This window comes from Strigops habroptila, chromosome 1 (assembly GCF_004027225.2).
Source record: "Strigops habroptila isolate Jane chromosome 1, bStrHab1.2.pri, whole genome shotgun sequence".
NCBI classification, from domain to species: Eukaryota; Metazoa; Chordata; class Aves; order Psittaciformes; family Psittacidae; genus Strigops; species Strigops habroptila.
This window is the reverse complement of record NC_044277.2, coordinates 109,518,872-109,545,684: the sequence shown is the minus strand read 5'-3', so window position 1 is coordinate 109,545,684 and position 26,813 is coordinate 109,518,872. Positions and strand designations below refer to the sequence as shown.

General features: G+C 37.2%; 2 protein-coding genes across 5 annotated transcripts in view; one reads left to right on the top strand and one right to left on the bottom strand.

The window, feature by feature from the left end:
- The window catches only part of PITRM1 (pitrilysin metallopeptidase 1), a 29,568-nt gene extending 16,532 nt beyond the window's left edge, over positions 1–13,036 (top strand). Inside the window, exons 15-27 of the mRNA XM_030479532.1 lie at positions 886–1,002; positions 2,016–2,148; positions 2,804–2,924; positions 3,757–3,833; positions 4,144–4,309; positions 4,419–4,519; positions 5,516–5,636; positions 6,433–6,504; positions 7,827–7,939; positions 8,476–8,601; positions 9,802–9,947; positions 11,856–11,958; positions 12,557–13,036. Of these exons, the coding sequence (XP_030335392.1) occupies positions 886–1,002; positions 2,016–2,148; positions 2,804–2,924; positions 3,757–3,833; positions 4,144–4,309; positions 4,419–4,519; positions 5,516–5,636; positions 6,433–6,504; positions 7,827–7,939; positions 8,476–8,601; positions 9,802–9,947; positions 11,856–11,958; positions 12,557–12,650 (1,490 nt within the window). The 3' untranslated portion in view covers positions 12,651–13,036. The remainder of the gene's footprint in view (positions 1–885; positions 1,003–2,015; positions 2,149–2,803; positions 2,925–3,756; positions 3,834–4,143; positions 4,310–4,418; positions 4,520–5,515; positions 5,637–6,432; positions 6,505–7,826; positions 7,940–8,475; positions 8,602–9,801; positions 9,948–11,855; positions 11,959–12,556) is intronic.
- Positions 13,037–13,631: 595 nt separating this feature from the next.
- The window catches only part of PFKP (phosphofructokinase, platelet), a 45,026-nt gene continuing 31,844 nt past the window's right edge, over positions 13,632–26,813 (bottom strand). The window contains exons 17-24 of one of the 4 annotated variants that reach the window (XM_030479555.1): positions 22,751–22,903; positions 18,938–19,102; positions 17,785–17,846; positions 16,671–16,782; positions 15,492–15,591; positions 15,167–15,172; positions 14,752–14,857; positions 13,632–14,173 (exon numbers count right to left, since the gene is read on the bottom strand). In XM_030479555.1, the coding sequence (XP_030335415.1) occupies positions 14,020–14,173; positions 14,752–14,857; positions 15,167–15,172; positions 15,492–15,591; positions 16,671–16,782; positions 17,785–17,846; positions 18,938–19,102; positions 22,751–22,903 (858 nt within the window). In that variant the 3' untranslated portion in view covers positions 13,632–14,019. The remainder of the gene's footprint in view (positions 14,174–14,751; positions 14,858–15,166; positions 15,173–15,491; positions 15,592–16,670; positions 16,783–17,784; positions 17,847–18,937; positions 19,103–22,750; positions 22,904–26,813) is intronic. The other 3 variants (XM_030479547.1, XM_030479572.1, XM_030479565.1) reach the window with 3 other exon arrangements.

The following is a 26,813-nucleotide window of genomic DNA, read 5'->3' as shown; positions in this document are numbered from 1 at the left end:
GAATTATCAATGCCTCCCCTAGAGCAGAAGAAGGGAAATTGTTTCAAAATATTTATCTGCTTATTCTTTCTCATGTTAACTTGCACTAAATACAAGATTATTTCCACCATTTACCTTGAAACTGTTACTTATTTTTGAGCATACAAATCTGTCCCATTCTTCTATAAAACTCCTATTTCGTAATCGTGTTTCTTATTTTTTCTACTTAAAAAGTCATTGGTGGGTTGTGTTTAACTTATTCTGGGCAATAACTTAAACTTAGACACCTTGAGTAGTCATCTAATCTTGTGAGAACAGTGGTCTGGTCGCAGAAATCCTCCAAAGAAGTGGCGTTGCTCTTCCAAAGTCTTCTGAAGCTTTGGTACTAGGTGGGGGATAAGGGAGCAGAAAATGAGACGAGTCTTACTTACGAAGATAAATTAAAGAGTACTTAGAGGTGGCCAGCTAGAATCTGAAAGGCTGAAATGTAAAATTGAACACAATTTAGCTGCATCAGTGTACTGACAGAGCACTTGAGTAAGAACTGAGAGGAATGGATTAGGAAGAAGCTTCTTACCTGCAAGGTCTGGGTTGCCTGGGTTGGTATTCGCAGAGCTGGGTGGCAGAACAGGCCAGCAGATGTCACTTCTTCAGGGTTTAAATTGCATGTTACTGCAAGCAGGATATGAAGGGGGTATTGGAAAGAGAATTTACGAAGATAGAGTGTTCTGTTTGCTGTTGTGATAATCGGCAGAATTTATTTCAGTAAAATATTTGGAGGAATTGATAGAAAATTCTAAACTTCAAACTCTTGTGTTTTTTCTCATCTGCATCACTGCAGTAGGCTTTGACAGCACTTTCACTAGAAGCTGAAAATGACAAACTGGTATTCTGTCTCCTTACTAGGTTTGGAATTAATTGATCTTCAGAGCAAACCTCAAGATACCTCTTGTCTCCCAGCTCTGAAAGTGTCCGACATTGAACCCAAAATCCCGTTCACTGTGCTAGAGACCACACTTGTAGGTTGGTGTAACCACTGTTTCATCCTGAAAAGAGCAGCAGTGTTGTGTTGTTGCCCAGCTTTTCCTCCTTTTTGTGCTTTGCAAAGCATGCGTACTCTCTGTTGTCTATAGTTATGGTCTGTTTCCTGTAGTCTGGCAGTAGGCTCTTGATGCTAGCAAGCTCCCTGCTGCCTGCCCTGCCCTACGGGCAGGGGAGCCTCTAGGTGGCATGCTCCACCACTCTTGGGCAATCTCCGTTCTTACTATAGGCTTATCCAGGGTGCAGTACTTCTGGCAGCTTGTGCATCGAGCCTTCCTTACTGCTCTTCCTGCCTACCCATTTCTTACAGAATACAACATACAAGAGCTATAGGAAAAAAATAAGTTGTCATTCTTTGTAACTGCAGTGCCAGTTTCTCCCTGCTTTGCCAGTGGCTACGCTGTGGATTGATAGGAAACAAGAAATTGTAGATCTCAATTTTTTTACAGTTCTGTCAGTATATTCCAGGTAACACTGCTCTGTAGTGTATTTCTAGCAGACACTTTCCTGCAAAATTGCCAGCAAGTGTCAAGTACTGTATAATTTTGATGCCAGAATGGCCTGGTTTTGTGAAAATTCTAGAGTGTATATTCTAATGCCATAGCTTAGAGAGAATGTAGAATGCAGGAACCTGCTTTCCTCAACTTTTGAGGTGATGAAGGCAAAAAATAAGGGAGCAAAATTTCTTGACTTGTTCAGAAACAAATTACCACTCCTTTGTTTGAGTGTTGCCTCTAAAATGTGGCCTCTGTCAACAGAATTCTCTCTTCAAATTGTCCAGGTATGCATTACCTTATCATGGACAGAAACAACAACAACCACTTCAGTGTAGCATTCAGTGAAGTGGGAAAAATTTAAACAGAAGTGGCTCTGAAGTGCCAAGAGAAAATAACTCTTAATGGGAAGATCTTGTAAGAAATTGTTTCGCTTTTACGTGTTTATAGTAGGAAGCTGTTGGTTGATATTTGCTTGTTTGTTTTTTTTCTTATCCGCAGCTGATGAAACTCCTGTCCAGTACTGTGCTCAGCCAACCAATGGGGTGGTTTATTTCAGAGCTGTTTCCAGCTTGAACACACTTCCTGAGGAGCTCAAACCATATGTGCCACTTTTCTGCAATGTCATTACAAAGTGAGAGGTTTACTTTCTTAGAAGCTGAAGCAACAAGGCTGTGTTACAGCTTACTGAAATAATATTGGTTTTAATGATTTCAGCATCTGTTCTTAGTATACAAGGGAAATGGTCTTCCCTCTTCTCTGCAGAGTTGCCAGGTCCTTTCCCCTTCTTCATCAGTCTCTGCATTGCCTTGTTCCTCAGTGTCAACATGAACAGATTGGAAAATCCATATAAGTGGAAAATAGCCTAGCAGAAATTAAAGTTTTCACTTGGATAGATTTTTAGTCTTAATTTCACCATGTACTCACAGAAACACTAACCCTATCAGAGTAGCAAGAGTGGCATAGAGCAGACCAAGTGACCTGAGCTGGAGGAATCTATTCTTTTTATTGGTGATAACAGTTTATGTGATGTTTTTAATGTTCCATATAGATGTTGGCAGCAAGCCTGTACATAAAGCACGTGTTTTAATACACCATTTTGATGCTTTAATTGAAGAGCTTGGTGTGAAGCTTTTATAAATTGTAAACTATTATGATGGCTTGATAATGCCCCAGTTGTTTAGTTGTCAAATTAGTATTGGCCTAAACAGTCTACTTTGCAAATGCCATATGGATTCAAGTTTTGTCGTACACTGAAAATGGAAGTAAATCTCTCTTGTTTTTCACAGGATGGGATGTGGAGCCCTTGATTACAGGGAACAAGCCCAGAAAATAGAACTAAAAACAGGCGGGATGTCTGTCAGCCCACATATCATTCCAGATGATTCACACCTGGATGTGTATGAACAGGTAAATTAATCATAAATGTCAAGATGTTACACTTGCAATAACAGCTTTGTAGTTAAGGGTCAGTCAAGGCTTCTAGGTAGAGAGTCAGCTAATGTGCATTGGAAACTGTGTATAAAAGTAATGGGAAAAGTGCATAAAAGGACCAGTGCCTTTTTGCATGAGATTTAAATTTGACCATTACAGTGATTTCATATTTTAGCATAGGGGGAGTGCTTGGTGTGGTTATCCATTTTAAGGCAGTGCTTCACTAGCATCTGTCACTGTATTTCTGAGTGCTGCAAAAAATTGTGGAACCAGAAGGTAGAGAACAGAATGGTATGATGTTATACATAGAGATGGCTGTTAACGTGCGTATGTCACTGCTGATGTGGTTCAGAAACATGGAATGTTTGCAAGGTCGTTAGAATTGGACATAACAGTCCAAGCAGTATTTCTTAAGGATTTTCTCAGACTTGCTGGGGGTCTGCTGCTGTGGCCTGCTCCCCATGGATCCCAGAGCTGGGTGAGGTGGACTTCTTTGCAGAAAGGTGCATCCCCAGAGCAGTTCCATTTGTACTTTATGTGAAAAATAAGAAACTCTGTTTCTAAACTGCTACTCGCTGTTGAGGAGGAGGAAGTGACAGGCTTGCTTTGTGTGAAGAACAATCACGTTTCATATCTGCTCTAATTTTAGTAGCATAGCCAGCATTAAAGTGGTTTTGTGATGTGTAGCATTAGGTCGGCATCATTGTATCACTTTCATTTAAAAGTTACTGTGCATTTCACAGGCCATTGCTTTGATTGTGTGGTATGAAGGGGGGTTTTTGTGTTTTGTTTTTATTTTTTCCTTCAGGGTGTGCTCTTTTCATCTCTGTGCTTGGATAGAAATCTGCCAGACATGATGCATTTATGGAGTGAAATATTTAACAAGTACAGTACATGGGGTTTCATTTGTTTGTGTTTTTGCATGTGTTTTGGGGTTCTCATTTTCCCTCTTTGCCCAACCATTCTCCTCTTAGAGATCCTACTTCGGGATTTCTTTCTATAGCTATATCTTTGGTGGCTCTCAGTTTCTAAACCTAAGTATTCCATCATTTGCATGACCGTGTAGTGGACTAAATGGACAACTAACAGTTTAAAAGCCCTTTGTTGAACTTGGGGTGATGGATGATTCAGTATTATAAATTCCATTGGTGTGTTTTTTCATGAGATCCAGAGACCTGCTTCTACTCTTTTTCAGCTCCCGATTTGAGGAGGAAGAACATTTCAGAGTGCTGGTTAAGAAGACTGCCCAGGAACTGTCAAATGGGATTCCAGACTGTGGGCATTTATATGCCTCTATTAGAGCCAGCAAAAACCTTACGCCTTCTGGAGAACTGCAAGAGATGTTCAGCGGGATGGATCAGGTGAAGAGTTCATAGTGTCCTTCAGCAAGGCCCAAATCCTAAACTTTGGAATTAGTGCTTGGTTTTGCCTTTTCTCCTGCTTGGCTTAATCTGAAGTCTTCCTGCACAGGTGAAGCTGATGAAGAGAATAGCAGAAATGTCTGATATTAAACCGGTACTACGCAAGCTACCACGCATTAAGAAGTATTTATTAAATAGTGACAACATCAGGTGAGTTCCAGGTAAAAAAGAAAAGAGGCATTTTGGTTAAAGAGAGGCCATGGCCTGTGAACGTGCATTTTGTGCTTCATGGGATACTGGGATTTTGTGAAACAGGTTGTCTGTGGGGCAAAATACAAAAATGTTACCAGTTTAAATTCTCCTTCCTTACAAAGTAGTAACTGTGGCTTATTTTGTTCAATTTTTAACAGGTATGAGAAACTTAAGGCAAATTTCCTGTGTAACTGGTGTACCAAAAGTGTGCAAATGGCCTGTGGGATTTTACAGAAATACTCAAAATTCTGTGTCGTCCCGTCCCCCCCCCTTTTTTTTTCCTTAAACATGCCCATTTCACAAATGCTGTTACATCATATTGTAGCAGTAGAATTTGGTTTGGATTTTTTTCTTTTGGTTTGGTTTGGGATTTTTTCCCTCCTAAAAGGAGAACAGTGACATTCTGAAATCTGCTTTATGCACATATTGGAAAAAGTAAGAGGGCACTTTAAGATATTTAGTGTCCAATGAATTAGTTACAAAAATAAGTCCTTTTGAAGTGACATAAGTTGGAAAGTTTTGGTTTGCAAAGCATGAAGTGGTGAATGAAATAATGGAAATATTTGTACTGTTCAAAACCATGGTAGGTCTGCCCGTAAAGTGAGAATACAGAGGGCATTAGTTTCTTTGTGAGACATCCGTATTTTGCAAAACTGATGTAGTCCTGTCCTGTGCACAGAAGTGGTTTAACAGCTGCTGGTAAACTTGAGTTCCAAAGGTGTTTTTTGGCAAGCAACAGAAAAGCAATTGGACTGTGACTTTTTTTTTGGCACATCAAATACTGGATTATGAGTATATTGCTTATTTTTCTGTGGCAATGATTATCAGTGAGCACAGAGCTAACATTCTGATGATTTCATAGAAAATGTTTAAGAAGAAAAAGGGTTGTAAATTACAAAGGAGAGCCTGAAAACACAAAAACATATTTAAAAACTTTTTATGTGTTTTTAACAGATGTTCAGTGAATGCAGCACCTCAACAAATATCAGAAGCATCTAAAGAAGTAGAGAAATTTATAAAGGGTATAGCTAGAAGTAAAAAAGAGAGAAAACCTGTTCGTCCCCATGTGATTGAGGTAAGACATTACTTCATTTGTGACTAGGGCATCAAATACGGTTGACTTGGTGTTGTGTAAAGACAGCTATGCAATCAAAAGAAGATGTTTTAACTCAGACAGTATGTCCATACAAAGATGTCTGAAGAAATTTGCAAGAGCCAGCTCTGTGCTAAGCTGCTGTGTGTTTTGCCACGGGTGCTGTCTTCACCTCAATGAAGTAGACAATAGTAATCCTGTAGATCAGCTGTCAAGCCTTACCCTGAGGTCACTGCTTTTGCGTGGGATGCGGGAGAAGAAATTCTTCCTTTCTCTGTTGCATAAAACTGTAATTTCTTTTTTAGCTGAACTTCACATGAAATGTTGGCCAAAAGGAAATAGGGCATGACGTGCAGTTCCTCAGTTACGTAGGAATTTGTTTCATTATTTGTGTGTTCAGGACATTTGGCACAAAATGCTTGATTCAGCAATGTTGACAAAGGATCTGCTGTGTCGATAGGTAGATCTGTCTTAATTTCTGACAAGACTGTGTAAGCTCCCAGTTCCCTAGCCATGAGGGAAATGGTAGTATGAGACTTTCTGGGACTCATTTAATCTCTTGGTGTCTTTCAGTGCCAAATTGCTCTCAAAAACTAATTTATTGGGCATTTGCTTAGAAATTAAAATATAAAGAAGTAATTGAGTATCTTGGTAATGTTTGTGAAGATACAGTCTGATGATAGTTTCAAAGAGGTTTAAATGGTAGGGGTTGCATTTGTAGTATTCTTGGTCTAAACTGTTAAATCATCTTTTAATATGAGAGCTGGGTCTCTTGCAGAAATCATCAGAAGTCGCACCTGTGGGAAGGGAAATGCTTACTGGTTTGCAGATCACAAGGAAGCTAGTTAACGTAAGTACGTTGTTGGTTGGGGATATTGGCATTACAGGGCTGTTACTGATACTAAACTGTTATGTCTTAAGCTGTTACAGATTCTTTTACTGTTTAGAAGCGCACCACTGAACCATAAGGTGCCCTTCAGTTCCACTCTCTGAATTGTTTCCTTAAACTAGCCATTGAACTTGTTAATCCCTTTGTGTCATCCTTTTTGTTGCCTTCTCTTTGGTTCTGGCCTGAAGATCTTTTAGCTAACTCCACATCCATGCCTGCAGGCAAATACTCGCTTGTGCTGCCTCTTGTAGGTGATGCTTACTTTATTTTTTGCCCGGTTTCTTTCAGAACCAGGCTGGTGTGGTGTCACTCCCAGTTAGTCCTTTCCTTCGTCTCCTCCCTAAATGATTCTGAATGTCAATGACACTTGACAGAAGAGCATCAGTGGCAATTAAGTAGAAATGGAAATCTGTATTTGGCTACAGGAGATAAAACCAGCTTTGCATACCCTGAGCTGTCCTTTGAGAAGAAGGCAGAGTGCTCAGTCCATGGTTTTGCTTGCTGACCAGTTATAGATAGGCTGCTCTGCTTGGCCCAATCAGCCAGAGTTGTGTTAGAGACTAGGGAATGGGTTTCAAGTTAGGAAAAGCTTGGGAGTATTGAAATGGGGTAGTAAGAGCTATTGGAAGTGTGTAATGCTCTGCTCATGCTTAGGTACGCACACAGGCAGGCGTATGTGTGAAGGAGGCAAAGAAGTGAGTGCTGCAGAAGCCTGGAGACATGAAGGGGACTGAGGGTTTTGAAGTGGGGTTGTAAGGAAGAATTGAGTTTATTGCAGGGGATGTTTGAGCAGAAATTCATATAGCTGCTGCTGTTCATAAATAGTTTGTATTTTTTTGTGGGTTTTGGTTTCTGAATCTGTGTTCAATATCTAAAATTGAGAGGTGGACTGAAATACAATGTGGTAACCATCTACATATGTGGACATAGAAGTGAAGAGTTAGGAAGACTTGTTTCAGTCAAACATGGCAGGGTACACAGCCAGTCAAAACTCTTTGGCAATAATATAAGATCTGCACAACTGAGAAGCTGGTGTGCAAGGATGGGTAGCTGATGTGTACGGTGTCCACATAAATTAGTTTCCCAAGGCAGTTCTTTGTATCGGACTACTGATGTGGATGCAAGTGAGGTGTCACTGGTTGCAGTGTAGGTCAAGTGGCAGCTTTAGCATTTGTGTGTCTGTGTGTTTGACAGAATTGCATAGTTCCAGAAAAGCCTGAGTTCTCAAATGGATAAATTATCTCACCTCTGTTAACTGTGATACAAATGCATTTTTCTCGTAGGATCCTACTTTCAAACCATGCCAGATGAAGACCCATTTTGTACTTCCCTTCCCAGTGAACTATGTTGGGGAATGCATTCGAACAGTTCCCTACACCGCTGCAGACTATGCAAGGTAGGGAGCAGAACCAGCAAGGAGCTTCTGTGTATGTTGCACAGCACAAAATGAAATGGAGAGTGTTAGGCTGACCACAGAAAATGGAGTGTTGAGAGAAAATGCTTTGCAGTGCATTTGTCACAAAATCTTAATGGAGCAACCTTTGCGTGGCCCGGCCCAGAAATGCCCTGTTTGAGTAAATGCTGAGATGAAATAATGAGAGGCTACTGCCCCTTAATTTTGGAATAAAACACCTTGCCTGCTTGGATGCATCTGAGTTGACAATCCTACTGCATGTACAAAGCTAGGAGGCTGTTCTTGTATTTCATTAAAGTGAAATGCATGGAAATAGTGAAGAAATGTTCCAGAGCAGTACAACAGTGTCACATTATTCAGCTATTATTAAATATTGAGTATTGTTATCATTACTGTTGTAGATTACAAGAAGCAAAACATTGCAAATGGGGATCTTTGTGAACTTTAGAGGAAGTTGAGAGCATTACTGTTGTCCAGTTCATTTAACATCTTTGCTGTTGATGTTTCTCTCATTACAGCCTTCGAATTCTTGCACGGTTGATGACAGCGAAATTCCTACATAGAGAAATCAGAGAGAAGGGAGGGGCTTATGGTGGAGGTGCTAAACTTAGTCACAATGGCATATTCACTTTCTACTCCTACAGGTAACAGTGGGTTCATTCTTTCCTGTTTGTGTCTGAGGGGACCACTGACTGTGCTTGCATGTGTCTTATATTGGACTTAGTAGTAGCTCTCTTTCAAGACTGAGTGCAATAAAAAGAATGACACAACAAGAAAGTGATTCAGTGCTGATGATGTTAAGATTAATTGCTTAAGGTATATAATAAACCCCTCCTTACTTTCTCTGGTTTGTGTCCTTGGGAAAGCCTAGCTTACGTCTGCTGATAGCAACTGTTGTTGTGTTTCTGTACTTAGATGTTTACAGTCCCATTACCAGGTTATGTAAAACTGGGTTTCACTTGTTGCTTATTGGGTTGAGGAGGTCCTGAAAAAGGGAATTCAAGACTACTCTAAGTCTGAGACAAGTAGAATAATGTTGGTCCCTAACAACCTGAAAATACACAGCTTGCTTTGGTAACTGGCTGGAATCATCAGAGGTTCTGCAGAAAGCGTTGCTGGTGATGAGCTTAGAACTGCTTTCTCCCTTCTTTTCTTTTCCTCTTTTTTGCCAGTCCAGAACAGTTACTTTTCATTGGTCTTACCAAGGCACTTTTGGATGAAATTTGAGTTGGAGGTATTAAAGACTAGTTGATCTCCACTAAAAATATGGCTATAGAGTCCTGGCTTAAATAATTTTCCTATACCAAAGACAGCCTAGCACAGTACTTGGTTGGATTCCTAGCTAAAATCTGAGCAGCCTTGCCTCTTTGTGGAGCTTCAGCATGGTAGGACTTGTCCTGGTTAGTATTTCGGTAGTTGTTAACCTGTTGCACCTGTTTTACAGAGAGCAAAAGCAGGTGTGGCAGGAAAAGTAACTTAGAGAAGATAGGGCATATCATAAGTATGACTGTTGTTGATATTAGTGACAGTCATGCTTATGAAGCTGTTGCAGGAAAATGATAGCACATTGTAAACAGTGCTGGTTTACCAGCTTTTGTAATACCAGTTCTCTGCACACTGTCTTGGAACTGAACTTGCTACACTTGTGTATCTAAAAGTAAAAAATGCCTGGTTTATAATATTTCTTTCTTAAAGAAAACCAAAACAAACCTTTTTTTGTACATAAAAAGTAAGTTTGTAATTTGGTTTAATCCCCATTCATGTATGTTTGTATGATGTACAGTAACTATAAATGAAATGAGAACAAAACCATTTTTCATTTTATTTTTTTTTCCCCTTCTAAGAGACCCGAATTCCTTGTCCACCCTGAAAACATTTGAAAAAGCAGTTGAATGGGCCAAATCTGGAGAGTTCACACAGCAAGATATCGATGAAGCAAAGCTAGCAGTGTTTGCTGCTGTAGATGCACCAGTAGCTCCTTCAGATAAAGGTACATTCTCACCAGCCTCCCAGCGCTGCCAATGTTTGGGGTTCTTTAAGTTTAAAGGGAAGAAAATAGTTTGCTAAACTGTGTGATAGGATAAGATTCGTACTTGACAGATGTAAGACAATTGCAGTTTCAACAAAGCAATCGGTTCCTGTTGTTCCCTTTCAGAAACACCACATGCATTCAGCCTCTGTTGAAGTATACGTATTCATGTGGCTCCTTAATGTCAGGTGAATACAACTACGAGCTGAGTGTAGATTAAGGAAACAACTCAAGGCTTAGAAAGTGCATTGAATGCAAGCAAATAAAAGGGAATATTGATTTTTCTGATTTGAAAAACGCTGAAGGATTATTTTCCTGACACAAGTACACCTATTGAAGATGGATGTCACTGACCTTTCGTGCATTTTTTTTTGAAGAAGCTGAAGCCTAAAAGTCTGTCTGCTGTGGTGGAGGGTGTTACCTTCTTTACATATCTGTGTACTTCTGTTGGCTTGGTAGTATCTTCAGTTTGCTCACACTCTGCTTTGCTTTCCTCACTTTTCCCTTTTTCCCTCCCTCCCTCCCTCCCCCATTCTCAGCTTAATTTCAGTTCAAAACTTGCTGCATTAAAATACATTCATTTCTTATACATAAAGGAGTTGCAAGGTTAAAATTAGCATTATTTTAATGTGTACTTGTATTAACAGTAACTTATTAAACAAGAAATCTTAAAATGAAGCTGACATTCAGTTGATGGAACTTGGTTTTGGTCTGGCCAGTTGAAAAAGTAACCAGTCTTAGGTGCCTATGGTGAAATGCATATTGAATGTTGGCATTTGTGAGAGCAGTGATTTACAGTCTTTGATGCTTGAACATGCAACTTAACAGAGCTATGGCAAATTTAGTGAAACACTGAACAGAAGCATGTTGTTCAACAGGCCTGGAAGCTGTTGCAGAGAGAAATACCTGTGCCCTTGTGCTACTGTTATTTGTAAGGACTTGAACAGCCCTACCTAGCCTGGAAGCCAGCCCTGCTTGGGGCCAGAGGTGGGGCTAGCAGCCAAATGTCCTCCCAAGCCACATTTTTTACCCTATGGTTCTTTGCTTCACAGAAAGCTTTTCTGTGATTATTTTGGGGTTCTCTGTTTGTTCAAAAACCTGTAATATTAATAGTCATGTTAAAATACCATAGGCAAGTATTCTAACAGAAGCATTTAAACTATTTGTATGCAGATTTCTGTGTGTAGTACAGAAAGGTGATCAAACCTTTGTGTTGCACATATAATTGAATGCAAATCTTAGAGGAGTTTGTTGTTAGAAACCACAATAAAAATAGATACTTCATGAAATAGAGTTTGGCTAAAATATTGTTAGAAAGTACTGAGACTTCTTAGAATTAACCAAGTTCCTGAAGAAAGAGAATTAAGGAATTACTTTGGAGATTTTTAGGACCGATTCAGATACACATAAATAGCAAGTGCCTCTAGATTCCTTACAGTATCATTCTGACATAGGGCCTACATAAGATCTATGTTTATCTGGCTTGGCAACTCAGCAACAGGGAGGTTGGAATTAAATGATCTTCAAGGTCCCGTCTAACCCAAACCATTCTATGATTCTGTGTTTAGGTTTTCTGGACCACCATTATATTCAGATTTTTGACAAACTAAATCCCTTGCCAGAATAGAGTATGAATCTTTTTTATTTTTCCCCTTAAACAGGAAACTGACTACCTCAGAAAATTAATTTTTACCCAGTTCTAACCTGTGATATTTGATTTGCATTTAGATAGTGCCTCAGAACAATGGCCCAGTGGACGGCCTATTCTTCCCTTCTAGGACATGTACTGGTCTTAGTTTCCCCTAAGGTGTCACTGAGATTATTCAGGGCACCAACGCTGTGCTTGAGTTTGTTTTGTTTATTCCTTAGGAATGGATCATTTTTTATATGGGATTTCGGATGAAAAAAAGCAGTTGCACAGGGAACAACTTTTTGCTGTCAACAGTGATAACCTGGTTGATGTATCAAACAAGTAAGTCTTTCCTCAATTTAGGAAAATGTTGAAAAATAGAATTAAAGCATAATTCAAAGAAGAAAACAGTTTGTGAAAGTTGTCAGAGAGTTCTAGGATTTCTTCCCTTGGCCTTTCATACCACTTCCACTGTTTGCTTTTATAACACAGAGAGAGATGTTAATTATGCCCTGCTTATGGCATTCTAGCAGATGTAACTCCCTCCTACATTCTGACTTTGTGGGCGATTGTTTTGCTTGCGAAAGGTCCAGAAACTGCCTGGAGAGACAGACATCAGCTCCTGGCTGTATGAGCTGCTGCTTCTGGAGCCGTAATATTTTGTGCTTCTTTAGACTTGCAAATTCCACTTTAGATTAAGAATTCCACTATGGAAGAATACCAGGCTAAGGAGGTAAGACTAGTTAGGGCTGCGCTTTAGGAGACCATTGTATCGTGATGACTGGGGGAAAACCACTGTAAATACAAAAGATGCTGTCAAGGCAGATGGGGGTATGTTCCAAACAGTGCTTTTTCCTGAGGTGGGAGTATTTTTTACTATGGAGCAGAGTTAGGGATAGTTGAATGCAGCACCTTCTTTGTTTCTGTCTTTTTCTTGCAGGTACCTTGCAGTTGGAAAGAGCACTCGTGGTCAAGCTGTGCTTGGCCCAGAGAATGCAGATATCACCAAAGATCCCTCCTGGGTCAAACGATGAATTGCTGATGAACATCCAAGCTAATAACAAGCCACTCTGTGTGACTATCTCATTAGGCTTTTTAGTAACTGTTAACAGTGCTATGGTCCAACCTAAATGCTCACTGCTGCTTTTAACAGTGTCCAACAAACCAGTTAAAAGCTGTCCTTCTTGAAATAACTACATGAAAATTTTTCTAACCATCCAGTATTTGAGAGCAAGTATTGTAGACTCTGCATGGCAAAGACAGACCTTAATATTTTACTGAAGACTCGCTCCCCCAGTCGCATATGAATACTATATAAATTAAATATTTTTGTATATGTAAAACTCTAGAGTTTTAAATGGTGGTTGTTTGAAATCATGCCTGCTGTTGGATATATAAAGAATTATGTCTCTCATACTGACAGATTTATTCTTTGGTGTGATAATTCCAGCTTCCTTTGCATAATCCACCTACAGCCAGGAGCCCTGTACGTGACAGTACATTCCACGTCACATCACGCTTAGAGTGTAGTGAATGGCAGGGTAGTGGGCACATCACGAATGAATTGGTGTATTTTAAATTCAGTTTATCTTGCCAATTTGGGTAATATTTTGATATGACACTGTCTAGTGCTTAACTTTTGTCAAGGTCTAGTTGACAGATAAGCTGGCATGAAGAAATATTTTTACTGGTTTTCATCAGTGTGTTTTTAATAGTATTGAAGAAGCCCAGAGAAAGGATCATGAAACAAGGACCACATTACACCCTCATGTTTTTAAAGCTTGCTTCCCGCCACCACTTCCCCTTAAAACAGTTTTATGCCTGTACAAAAACAAATGATTCTGAGTTCTAGCCCAATTCTGAATCAACAAAATCAACTTTTGCTGCTGTGACTGCTTCCTGCATCATTTGGCAGGTGCTTTTTTCCTTCACTGGAGCATACAGAGGATATACTTTATGAAGCATTATTCCCCCAACTGTCTAAAAGCAAGTAAACACAATTCCTGACACATTGCTCGTGATGTTTGCAACAGAATTTTATTTCACTTCAGATACATTAAGCACATTCTGTAACTCAACACAAAGCTAGCCATCTACACCTAGTTTTGGGTGTAAGTACTCCGAATCAAAGTGCAGGAGATGAGTAACTTACAGAGTGCATAGAACAGTGCTGCACTTGCTCTTAAAGGGTAGTATCAGTAAATGGTGCTTATCCATTAGATGCTAGGGTTTGTTTCAAACGTAACACAAATACAGGACAAAATCTGTGTGTGACATCTGAACGTCTCATTTCACATAAAGTGCTGGTACAATAATTTAAATGTTACAAAACAAAGCTGTAACGATTCTAAAGCATTGTTACTCACAATGTGCATCTATTACAATAATCTAGAAGTGATGTCTTTAGATAGCTCCGGTTTCTGCCTCCTTTGGGCTGTGCATAGCAACATGCTCCAGCTGGCCTGAGTCTGAGACATCATAACTAGTCTTGTACTTGGCCAGGATTTTCATCAGCGGTCGCAGCTTGAGCCACCATTGCTCCTTGGGAATCCTGTGTCTGTGTGAGAGGTGTGGGGGTGAAAAGACATCAGGTGATTTACTTAATGGCCAAGAAAAACACATTGGACAATACCAGCAGTAATGGCATTCCTTATAAACAGTATCAGATACATTTATTGTCCCAAAATGGGGAGAAATAAGGACAGAATATTGAAGGAATGAAGAGATTTTATGGGAAGATGCTCTATATAGGTAAGAGCAATATCAAATTTGGCATAAAAATGCTGCCCCACTAAACTGTACCAGAAGTAAAGTAATTCTAAGCATTAAAGGATAGATTTATGAGAGTTTTATGAAAGAATTATGAGAAAGTTACTTAAAAGAACAAAGGAATCCCAGAACTCATAACAAGAAACTTCCAAGTATAAAGAGGATGAAAAGAAAGCACAACGGGAGTCATTAGAAAAGACAAGTGAACAATCAAAGTGAATTGCTGGCTGTATGTAGGCCAGAGACAAAAGTGGAGTGAAAGGGCCAGCAAATGCTGTGTGTCAGCATTGTGGAGAAGTTGTTTGTTTGATGTGGTGAAAGGAAGCCTGTGCAGAGATGTTTAAAATGGAAGCAGTGTATACGTACACAAAGTCTGTTTCAGTCTTAAGCTCAGCCACAGGTTGGAAAACGAGGTTGCGTCTACGCATTCCCAGCAAACAGACTGAGTCATCAGTGTTGGCAAATACTTTTCCTAAAAAGAATTAAATAATTCAGGATCTTTCTTACTCACTTGTAAGGGCAAATGCCATTTTTTCTGTAATTAATCTGAATACGAAGCTTACAGTAGCTTAATTCCAGTTACTGAACATTTAATGCAATGATAAAACATCAATTAGTACTTGAATATGGTTAGGACATCTTCAAGTTTTTAGTTTAGCTTTTGTGATTAGCAATGAAAATTGTGAGACTAAGCAATAATAAGACTGAATTTTAACATTCAGTTTTAAACTAGATTTTAGTAAACAGTGATTTACAAAAATTCCCAAAGAAGACATATTACCTTCTTCTGTCTCCCATGTAGCCACCATGAAACAAAAAGGAAGAACAGATGTAACTATATAACCATCAATTCTTTCATGCATGAAAAACTGCAATCACACTAGCATTTTCTTAAGGAAAGACAAGAAAACAGCTCTCTGAATTATTGACCTCGAGGGGAAACATTACAGCAGGAAGCACAGCAAGCCACTACCGAACAATAAAAACATAATCAAGAGGGAAAGTAGTATGTTGACTAACAAACTAATACACATTCATACATTTGCATAGTAGTAGTCTTCAATACTGGTAGCTAATCAAAGACAGAGAGAGAAATATTTCTGCACCTTTCCGGTAGGTTTCTTTCAGTTTTTTGGAGATCCACTGCATAGCTTTTGCAGATATTTTTGTCCCAAAGTTTCTATCAAATGGAGAAGGTGCACCACCCTGTGAGAAAATTGAAGTTCAGGTTAGTTTAGTTATTGAACCAATTTTGTTTTGGGTTTTTTTTGTCTGCTTTCACTGCAAGCATTACAGCAGCCTTTATAGTGTTCTGTGAACAGAAGTCATATTTTTAGTTTTGGGGTTGGTTTGGGTTTGGGTTTTTTTAACCCTTTCTGTATATTATATAAAGTCTGACTTTTCTGTCCATTTTCAATGCAGCAGATGGGACTGAAATCATATGAAGTAGTTACAAATAGGTCTAAACAGATTGTTTGACTAATGCTGGTCTTGACCTTCAAAATAAACCTTGCTAAATTTTATGCAGAAAGTGCCAACCTCAGCATTGAATAATCTAAAAATATGAGTAAGGGAAATGTGCATATAACTTGAAATGACTTAAAATGAGAGACTCTCGTTTCACTACTAGTACTTGAGAAATTTGGCTCTAAATGTTTTTTACTCTACCTCAGTCTTAGTGATTAGTGTAGCCAAATTAGAAGCTTACTATTTGCCCATTGACAAGCAGTACAGTGAGATAAAGAGGTGCAAGTTACAAAGACTACAAGGAGTAGCTTACTACTGTCTGTTCTACAAGAACAATCCATCTGCATGTATTTTCTTAATGAAATCTCATCTCTTCCAGGATTCAGAAGCCAGATACATTACAGATAGGCAGATAAGTGTTATAAGGATGTATTAAAATAATAAGATAGCTGTATTATCTCTTAAAAAGTATAATTATTTATTAATATAGGCAGGAGAGGAATAAAAAATGGAAATCTTTAAGAATCTAATGCCTTTTTTCCCCCTAGACTTTTAAATAATAAGATAGCTGTATTATCTCTTAAAAAGTATAATTATTTATTAATATAGGCAGGAGAGGAATAAAAAATGGAAATCTTTAAGAATCTAATGCCTTTTTTCCCCCTAGACTTTTAAGAAATTGCAAACAAATAGTTCCAAGTTGCCTACAAAAATCTACATTTTTTTTCTTTACTATTGAATCAGACTTGCTTGAAATGCTTGAATAGTGTATGCTCTTTGTTCATGCACTTGTCTGTAATTTTAAGGTCATTTTTTACCTGCTGCATGTGGCCCAATACATTTTTTCGACAGTCAAACACTCCTTTCCCTTCTTCAGAATACAGCTGATAAATGAAGTCAGTTGTGTAGTTCTCATTGCAGTTCTCATTTCTGTAACAATTAAGGCCAGATACAGTTAGCAAATTTACTATCAAATAGTGGATGTCTTTACAGCTACTGAATGACAAATGTTTTCCCATTTTCTGGATACCAATAATCATGGCTTGGATATTTTCATCTAATGACATATGTTCACTACCATGTAACATGCTCCTGATTTTGAAGTCTGCATTACTTTTACTACATTGACATCACTGGCAAGTCACTTGGAATCCATTGTTGAATAAGGTAGTGAAAAATATCATTTTAGGTCTGACAAGTTCATTATGCAGAGAAAAAAATGCATTAAAGTGAAAAGTCATCAGCATCCAATATCGTCATTTTGCCATTGATAGAAGCATGGATAATGAATACTACCTTAGGTTGTTCCTTATAATACTGTAAACGTAGGGTATTTTTTCACCCTAGCCATTATTAATAGAACGTGAACAAACACAATGGTATCCCCATATAACTTACTGTGGTATTCCTCTTTCAGCCCTTTGCTATTTGGCAGACTGAAAATATTCAAGAGAGAAGCGACAGCCTGATTCAGGCTGCCTAAGAAGGTGTAATTTTAAAACATGCCAATCAACGTATTTTAACTGTTTTGATTTTTGAAAGCTATTTTATTCTGTGGTATCTCCTGAAAGCTAAATAGGATTTTTATAGTACAGGCCATACTATATGGGTACACATGTATGCTAGTTTTTACACTATCTTTAGTAAGAGAGAGTCTACAATAACAGACAAAGCTGATGAGAAAACAGGATAAAATGTTAAGGTTATAAGCAAATATATTTACATAGAAAGAAGGAAGTTTTGGACTTGCGCTTCCAGACAGGTCCCAGAATTGCCTTCTGCAGCAACAGCTTTACTAAAAATCTCATGCTAAAGGAATAATCATGGAACATAGACTCAGAGTGTCTTTGCAAGTGGCCCAACAGCCTACCTGGCTGGAAGTGCTCTGCACCACTGATGATTTTCATCACTATGAAAACTACTTTTGCTTACCTCAGCACTAGACCTCGCTGGATACTGGTTTTCATTTTTTCAGTCAAGTGTTCCACATTAGCCTAGAAACAACAAAAGTATTTTTAATAAGCCATACAGAACTATAAAACAACTTTAATGAGCCTACATCTCCTGAGAACTTCTGTAAATTATTCCACATCAACTATTATGTTCAAATTCAAATAGTCAATATGTTTTTGGAGACCCAGAAGAATATACTGTGCATGGCTATTCATCTTGGGTTAAAACTAACTTCTACATCACAACTACATGATTTGAATCATGACACAAGGTTGGTTTTGTATGCTATACTGGTACAGCACTGAGTTGAGTAACCTCAATATACATAAAAATATAGAAATTGCCACAAAAGATCATAGCTTGCCCTTACTTCCAGTCCTTGCAACAGTCACTGGATAGTGACATACTGCTGTGCTGGTACTCCCCTATATGACACGAAGAGTACACACCACTGAGAAATGAGTGGGAAGGATTCATTTCACACCTCTTTTCCTTTCAGGAAATTTCATGTTTCTCTTCCTTTCAGGAAATTTCTACCTTTTTAGCTTTGTATTTGTTGATGACCACAGGTAGTTCTATATCAGCTTATATCCTAATAAGTAATCCTTAAAATCTTGAAGATCTTTATTTTAGTAACACCTCCAGACATGCTTTGAATGGTTGTGCTATCAAAGCCAGTACCTAATACACCTTATATACTGCTTAGTTCCTGACCTGAATAGCCTTCTGACACAATGAACTGAGGCAATATCACAGAAGTATTCTTTCCCTCCCCCGTCTGTTTTTTTGTGGGTTTTTTTAATAAAAATCTGCCCAAATCTGTTCATTTGTATGTAATTTGAATTTCCATCAGAAGACCAAAAATTAAACAATCTAGTAATATGGTTAATACAGTGATTTTGTCATTTAACTGAACCTGATGCCAAGAGTAACTGGGTTCATGTTCCTTTACATAATATGGCATAAGAACTAACGTTACACCAAAGTGCTACTGACAAGCACAGCTTTTAGATAGCATCTAAACTTAATTCTGTTATGAGCCACCTACTTTAAAAATACACATTATGCTATATATGTACAACAATTTTAGGATCTAATTAAAAATGAGAAAAACATCTCTAATGCTGTATACCTGGAGTTCTCGAATATCAAACTGTTCTTCAAAGATATAAGCAGCATCAGCTCCTGCCGCAAGGGCCCCCATATTAGCCAGATAACCACAGTAACCACCCATGGTCTCGATGATGAATACACGACGCTTGGTACCACTGGCTGACTGCTTGATGCGATCACACGTCTAGGCAAAGACAAGATATTGTAAGCTTTAATAAAAAAACCTAAATTTTTATGTTTTTAGATTTCATGCAACTTTCCATCACTTACTGGTAAAAGAATTTGAAGCATTTATAAAAATATATGTTAAAAAAAAATACCGTAACCCATTCAACTATAACAATTACCAAATAAAGTAATTCTTATAAATCACACACTGAACAGCCAAAGTAAAGTGTTTTGCTACTATCAACTCTTATTTTTTTGCTTCCTGGAAATACTAAAACAAGAATTAATTTTGGTTTGTGCGTGGAATTAAAAGTTGTGATAGTCTTCTAACAGAGATACAAATAGATAAAATGGAGCTTTTTAATCAATTCTTGTATAAGTTTTTCTTCTTTGCTTTAACTCTATTCATTACTGAAGAGTTTATTTTCTTTTAGTATTGATTTTAAAATTCACTGCATTGCCAACCATACTTAAGGTACAATTTCATAAACTAAAGTTCTGAGCATGTATTGCCCTATTGTTTCCTTCACAATAATGATATCCACATAAACACTATTCTTTCAAGCACTACTGGCACATTTTTAAATGTTTTCATTTTTTATTAATAGTTACAAACATACTATAAAAAGACTGCATTCTCCACTTGCATCTGACTCTGACCAGAATAAGGAATGTTCTCTACAAAGAGTCTGTTGCTTACACATCACCAATTAACACCAATATTTATTAGAGCTAAGAGACTTAGTAACAGAGAAAATCTCCAGTGTGGCAGGACATAGGAAACTTAGAAAAACATAGAAACCTAGGAACTAGATTAGTATGCATCTCCAGGTTTTCATAATAAGCAAAAAGCTATCTGACCAATTCACTTCCTGGAATGAATTTTTCTACCATTCAAAGTCAAAGTCATCATATAACTTATCTTCCTTTCACAAAGCAAATAAGAGAAACAAAATATACTATTATTTCCCTTTCTGTCTTAAAAATAGATAAATAGGTTATACCACACTTGGTGACAAGAAGAATTCTGTGAAACTGATGCACTGTCCCTAAAGCAGTTCTGCTTAGTAAAAACAAGAAATAAAACAAGAAATACCTGGGAAATTCATCATCTTGAAACCTGCATTATGATAAAGTTAAAAATCCCCATGCCTTACTGATTTTCTGAATAACTGCAGATGCTGTAATGTTTGAGTATTTCTGTTTCACAGATCTTTACCTAGAATCTTCAATTCAGCTAACTGAAAATAATACTTCAAGCTGAAATTAAGATCATGAGCAATACAGCTTTTAAAAATATACCTAACATACTACAGAACAAATAATGGATTGATATGTGAGAAAACGTAAAATAATAGAAAACAAGAACTTCTAACATAGAAATGTTTAATGCATTGAATGACTAAACCCAGTATATGTATTTATTTGGGTCCAGCTTCCAAAAGATACATGTACTTCCTTTATACATATTTTATTTATATATTTGCATATGTGCATGTTACATATATACATACACACACAGATATATACACATACATTTTGAAAATGACACTTTCTTTTACTTGTTTTGAAGTTTACAATGACCTCAAGCACTTTACTTTCCCCTTCCAGATGTGGTTTCATGAGAATTTTTGTAGAATACTGGCTTCTGGCATATGGTAAACAGTAACAAATTTCTTAAAATCCCCATTACTTTAAATAGTGGCAGGTGCAACACTGAACCAATTTTAACTTATTTCTGAAAAAAGCTGCTTGGAACTGGATGGATACAATGTGTTTAGCCTACATTATGAAAAAAATCTTGGCTTTAGACACTCAAGAAGTAAATGCACATGCATCTCCTTCATTTTGAGAGACTAAAAAACATTCGTAAACTCCAAGCTTTCTAAAGAAGTTTGCCAGCTTCTGGTAGTAGAATAAAATTTTCTACCTTTTGAGAAGGTCCAAGTTCTAAGCAAGGATATAAATCATTAGTTGTGCGTGGGATTACCCACTTTAGATTCATTTAGAAGCATTTCTATCCTCGGCTATACAAAACACATAGTAGAAACTTTCTACTATTCTTAATCTCTCAGAATGACTATGATGAAAACACCAAAATAGAAAAATGGCACATATTGACTTTAAAGAATCACTAATTCATATAATACTTCATAGGCTGGAAAGGCCAAAACTCAAGTGCCTGATGCAGGTTTCAGAAGTTTGAACATAAAGGCATGGTGAATCTTTGGAGGACTCTTTGGTATTCCATTGCTAATTGAGCTTTCATAGGAACTGATACAGCTTCGTGAAAAAAAATGTGATATATAAAACTTCACCAAATGAACAGTGTAGTATTTTTAGCATAAACTAAACATTCTAACCATTGTGAAATACAATAGATACAACCATTTCTATTTTATTTTTTACTGATAGCATTACTGAAAGCTGTACAAATTGCAATTAAAATTAATAATAAACCCAGTGAAATCAGAAGCAGCAGCAATGTATTTTCCCATTAATAATTTTTCCATTATGTTTTCATGTTTTCACTTTTATAGGTAGGTCTCTGTTAGAAGTGGTATCAGTCACAAGTAACAGACTTAATCTACTTCTATAAATGTCAGCCTGAGGGGGAAGCAGCTAATGGAGTGGTGAAAGTAACTGGGTCCTGCCTATAAATGTACTGCTACAGTTCACCCACACTACACCTTAGGTCATCTTCACCCCAGGGAAGACTAGGACATAATGTAATCCACCACAGCTCTTTCAATTATCTATTGGAGCTTCTTCATTCCATATAAATAAGTAACACTGTATCAGAGCAGGAAAACAAACCTGCATTTCTCAAACCCCTGGATTTCTACTCTTTCTTGGCCAATTACTTCATAATTAGTTAGATGGACTGATAATGAGGGGTTTGATAAAACCCAGAACTGTTCAGAGATTTACTCTCTTGTCTGCATTATACCTCAACTCAGCTCTCTTTGCAGTGGCTCCAGCAGACTCAATAGGACAGTGAAGAAAAAGAGTTCATATAGCAGTTTTACCTAAGGGAAAAAGCTGTGGCAGACTAAAACTAGAAAATTGATTGTTCTGACTGAAATAGAACACTCATTCATAGCAAGCTCTAGCCTTACACTGTTTAGTTACAGTGACATCAGTGACAGCCTTAACTGCTTATACTATGCATGCATTTATATGCACTTAATACATGTTAAGCCTAATGCAGTCTATAGGATTATTCATGTGTTTAGTGTTAACCATGTACTTAAAATGCTCTACTGCACTAGGCTCAGTGGAATAATGTGGTATTTATTTATAAATAATGTGCTTTCTTCTTTCACCTAAATAATGCTGAGGAGATACACAAGATAAAAAACAAAATCAAAGCAAGCAAATTATTTTATTCTCGGTAAAAGAAAATGCCCTAAGCACTAATGCAGCAATCCTGGATAACAAAACATACTCTCCAGAAGTTAAACATAGAACATAATGAATTTTTATAAGGTTAATCTTTAATTAGTCTTCAAAAATTTCTTAACTATAAACCATAAAAACACCTCGATAACAGAATTATTTCAGAAAACTAGACATTTCAAGGTCTTTAGGTATCCTTATCTTATGCATTTTATTATCTTTTAATTTTTTTTTAATTGACTTTTAAAAAGATACGCAGTCTTACCTCCACAATAGCATTCAGGGAAGTGTCAGCACCAATGCTAAAGTCTGTGCCTGGCACATTGTTGCTAATAGTAGCAGGCAACACACAGATAGGTACGCAAAACTCCTCAAAGCAGGAACGTGCCTCATGTAGCTGCAGACAACTTTCATAGGCCTGAAGCAGTGGTACAAGTATGAGTGATACATTCCTTGTCTTTGGATTGCTCTGCTAATGACTCCTTGTATGTGATGGTATATTTGGCTGTCCATCGGCCCAAGTAAATAAAATTGGTGAGATTATTTGGGGGTGGATATCCTGTACATATCACAACAGTGCACTGGGGTTGCATTGGCACAATGCTCTTTGAAGAAATGCAGAAGATTAGGGCAAGCTAATACAGAGCGAACGTGAAGTGTGCACAGCACAGGCATCTGAAGCAGCTGGGCAGAAAAGGACAGCATAAAGGTAGACTGGAAATCATTCCACAAGAAACCACTTAAAGAAACGAAGTTTGATACATGTTAAGGAGTTTAGAAAGTTAACTAGTAAAACATCTACAGTTTGAAAGAAATGCTTAAAGAAAGCTGCTTTTTAAAAAACTATGTTATCCTATAAAGTCAAGAGACACATCTATTTCTAAGAAAAAGGAAAAAAAGTTTTGCCTGTGCCTTCGAAGATTCTATTAACATCACACATCTGCCTCTATGAACGCAGACTGGACGCAGGCCCAGAAAAATCCAGGAACATGCACATGGATGAGTTAATAAAGTTTTTGAGTATAGTTCAAGATTCTTTCAAAAGCATCTGTAGGTCCTTGGAAAGATTCCAAACACTCAAAATAAATCATCATGGGATAAGGATTAGGTGTTCCTAATAGATGTCAAAATAATACTTAAAGGTTAAGATTTTGCAGCTGTTCTAAGTCAGTAAACATATTTTTAAGTTACATTATTCCAATTCTTTCTAATGTAGACTAATCAGCATCTCTCATGATGTGCAGCAATTTTTTAAACTGCCTAGGTAATGACTCTCCACAAGAAAGCCTGATTGAATCCTATGTTACATTTTTCTTAATCTCTTTCTCCCAGAAAGGACTGATGTTCACAGAAGTCTCATCTTTCCAATTTCTCAAATCAGTTCAAAGCAGCAAACTGTTGCAAGTTCAGAGAAGCAAACTATTGTAGAACAGAATTAGATGGCTATCAAGCTGTCTCCACAAATATCTATTCAGTGCCTGATTTACACAGTAACTTAGGAGAAAATGATGGGAAAAAATTCCCCTATGAGAGTTCTGCTCTCTAGGTTTTTGTCATAGATCAAGTAGACCCTGTTCAGTGGGGGGACAGGACACATAGGTAGGTGCATAAGAGCAAACTGACTTCCTAAAGTGTCTCTTTCCTCATGTGTTTCAAAGTGCAACTTTCAGTTAAGGTCAGTGATAGAATTCATTTCCAGAAGCCCAAACATAGTCTAGAACACTGAGCTTTCGGACCTGTAGCTCTAAGAAGCACTATAGTCAGAAGAGCCACAAATGGATTTTTCTTTTTTTGAGTGGATGAGAAAATTATTGAGATTTGTTGAGAAAATTTCAGTAACTGCCTAGCCCAACTCAGCTCAGGCTGCTTTGAATTTTTATTTCTACTGAAAAATAAAGATAGACACTGTGTCACAGCGGTTTGGTAAAACCACATGGCTTCCTGGATATCTGCAAAACATTAGTTTCTCTAAAAAGTTTTATATTGAGACCTTTTGGGAAACCAAGTTGAAGGGAGCTTTAGAGCAATAACTAACGTAATTGGTTAGTCTGCATTTATGATATGTTAAAATGCAGTTATGATATGTTTTACTTGCATTAAATATTGCCATTTTATTTGATGCAAGTGATTTCAGCAAACATATCGAAAGACCGTACCTTCACCAAGCACGAGCATTAGATGATTATAATGCAACATCTTCGCATCACTGCAGCCAAATATGGTAATACTTTCAATAAAGGGTCACTTAATAATTATAAAGGGTAAACAATTAATGGGAGGTTTTAATAACTGCTTTACAACTATTTCTTAAGTACTACAGTAAGATTACAGAGGGATGCTGTACTATGTCAATAAAATGCTTTAATCATTTCACACCCTTTTATTGTACGTGTTATTAAAAAGGGTATTGCCATAACTAAGGATGCTTTAAAAAGAAATACACACAATCAAGCAAAGACTGTGGTTTGTTGCCTTCATGTTGATCTAAGTGCACATGGCCACTGAAAGGATTTACTGCCCTACCTCCACATGCAGCTGTTGCTAGGAGTGAAGTGGATGGATGAAAATTTAACTAGTTAGCTAGCTTAGCCAGGCTGATTTTCAGCTTCCTAGTTGAGATTAATGTGAAGCCATATATGCTAGCACCAGAACTGGGAGCTTACAGGAGTCTGTGTTTTCCAAGGGAAATTCCAGAGGTCACACTATCTGAGATAATATTCTAGTCATTTCACGGAATTAACAACATGGAGTTGAGAACATAGGTATTTTTATTATGGTACTTATTTTACTGACGCTTTCTTTTCACAGAAATCTCAAAGCTCATGTTCTTATTCTTCATTCCTGAACAACTTAATTTGCATATCTAGATATACAAGCCTTATGCATACCCTTTTCAGGTACAGAAACATTCAGCTTTCTCCAGGTATTTTATATTGGAGTTCTCATTGACAATTGTTCTCAATAATATTCTGAAAAGTTAAGTGAAAAATACAGCATATAATAAATTTAAAACACTATTCAAAAGACAGACCAAATTCTACTATTCAACTGATTACAAGCCTGTAGTATAAAACAAAAATGGAAAAAAAAATTAAATTGAACGTTTCAAGAGGCTCACATATATGTTATAGAATCTAAATTCTAATTACTGAGAAATGTTCCATCCACTATCTATGAATTAGGGAAAAGAACACTCCTATCTAATCTCTCATTTGGAAGTTATGTATCTCTTGGTCTGGATTTTATTGTTTGTTTTCCTTTTTTTTTTTTTAAATGCAGATGCAGCATCTTAACACGTTTTATCTGCAAATGTCTTGAGGTACCATTTACATACTGGCAAGTTTCAAACAACCTAATACTGTCAAGTGTCTAGTAATGCTAAATACTAACAAGGGTCATTACCCAGCAGAAATGTACTTACCTTACTAAAAGTTGCCAACAATACAGAAGAACAATACCACAGAAAAACTAAGTGTGATGACATTTGGTGTTCGTAAGAGGTATTAATCTGAGAGTGTTGGAAACTATGATGCATTTAATGATCTAATAGAGGCAACAGGAAGAAAACTGCTATAAACTAGATAACGGACATTCATGTTCCACCTGCTACTTTCATTTACCACAGGCAATTGTAGGAATTGTACTAGTCTACTAGTCACACTTAACAGGGTCATCATCACTACCAAACCTGATCTGAAAATATGACACAGGAATGAAAGGATATATTTTCATTATCAGTTTTAGTGAATCATGTTCAATCAATCAGAGCAGAAAAGTGACAACATACCAAGCAGAAATGTTTCCCCAACACAAAAGTGTTGTTTCCCCCCCCCAAAAAAAAAAATTTAATTTTCCATTGGATTGAATCTAAATCTTGCAAAGCCATTACATTTCTTATTTATTTCAGAGAAAAATCTAGAGAAAATAAAATGCAAAACCAAGACAGAAGCTATTAGTAAAAAAAAAAAAAAAAAAAAAAAATCATTTTGACAAGTTTTCAACTACTGAATTGAAAATCTAGAGATAATGACATTATGCAATGAAAGCAAATTATACCTAGAAACCTAAACATAAAGCAAAACACAGCCGCAAAGAGAGAGAGACTGACTATGATATATCCTCCCTACATTAAATAACCTATAAAAAGAAGTCAGTTAGGTAAACAAAGCTTATAAAGAAAAGAAAAGAAGAAAAGTAGGTGTTATGCACAATCATTTTACTCACCTTAATTTGTGATCATTTTTGAGAGATATTTTTATTTACCAGAACTGGAAACAACATCACCATTTATAACCTAAGTTGTCTACAAAGAGTATGTTCAAGATAAA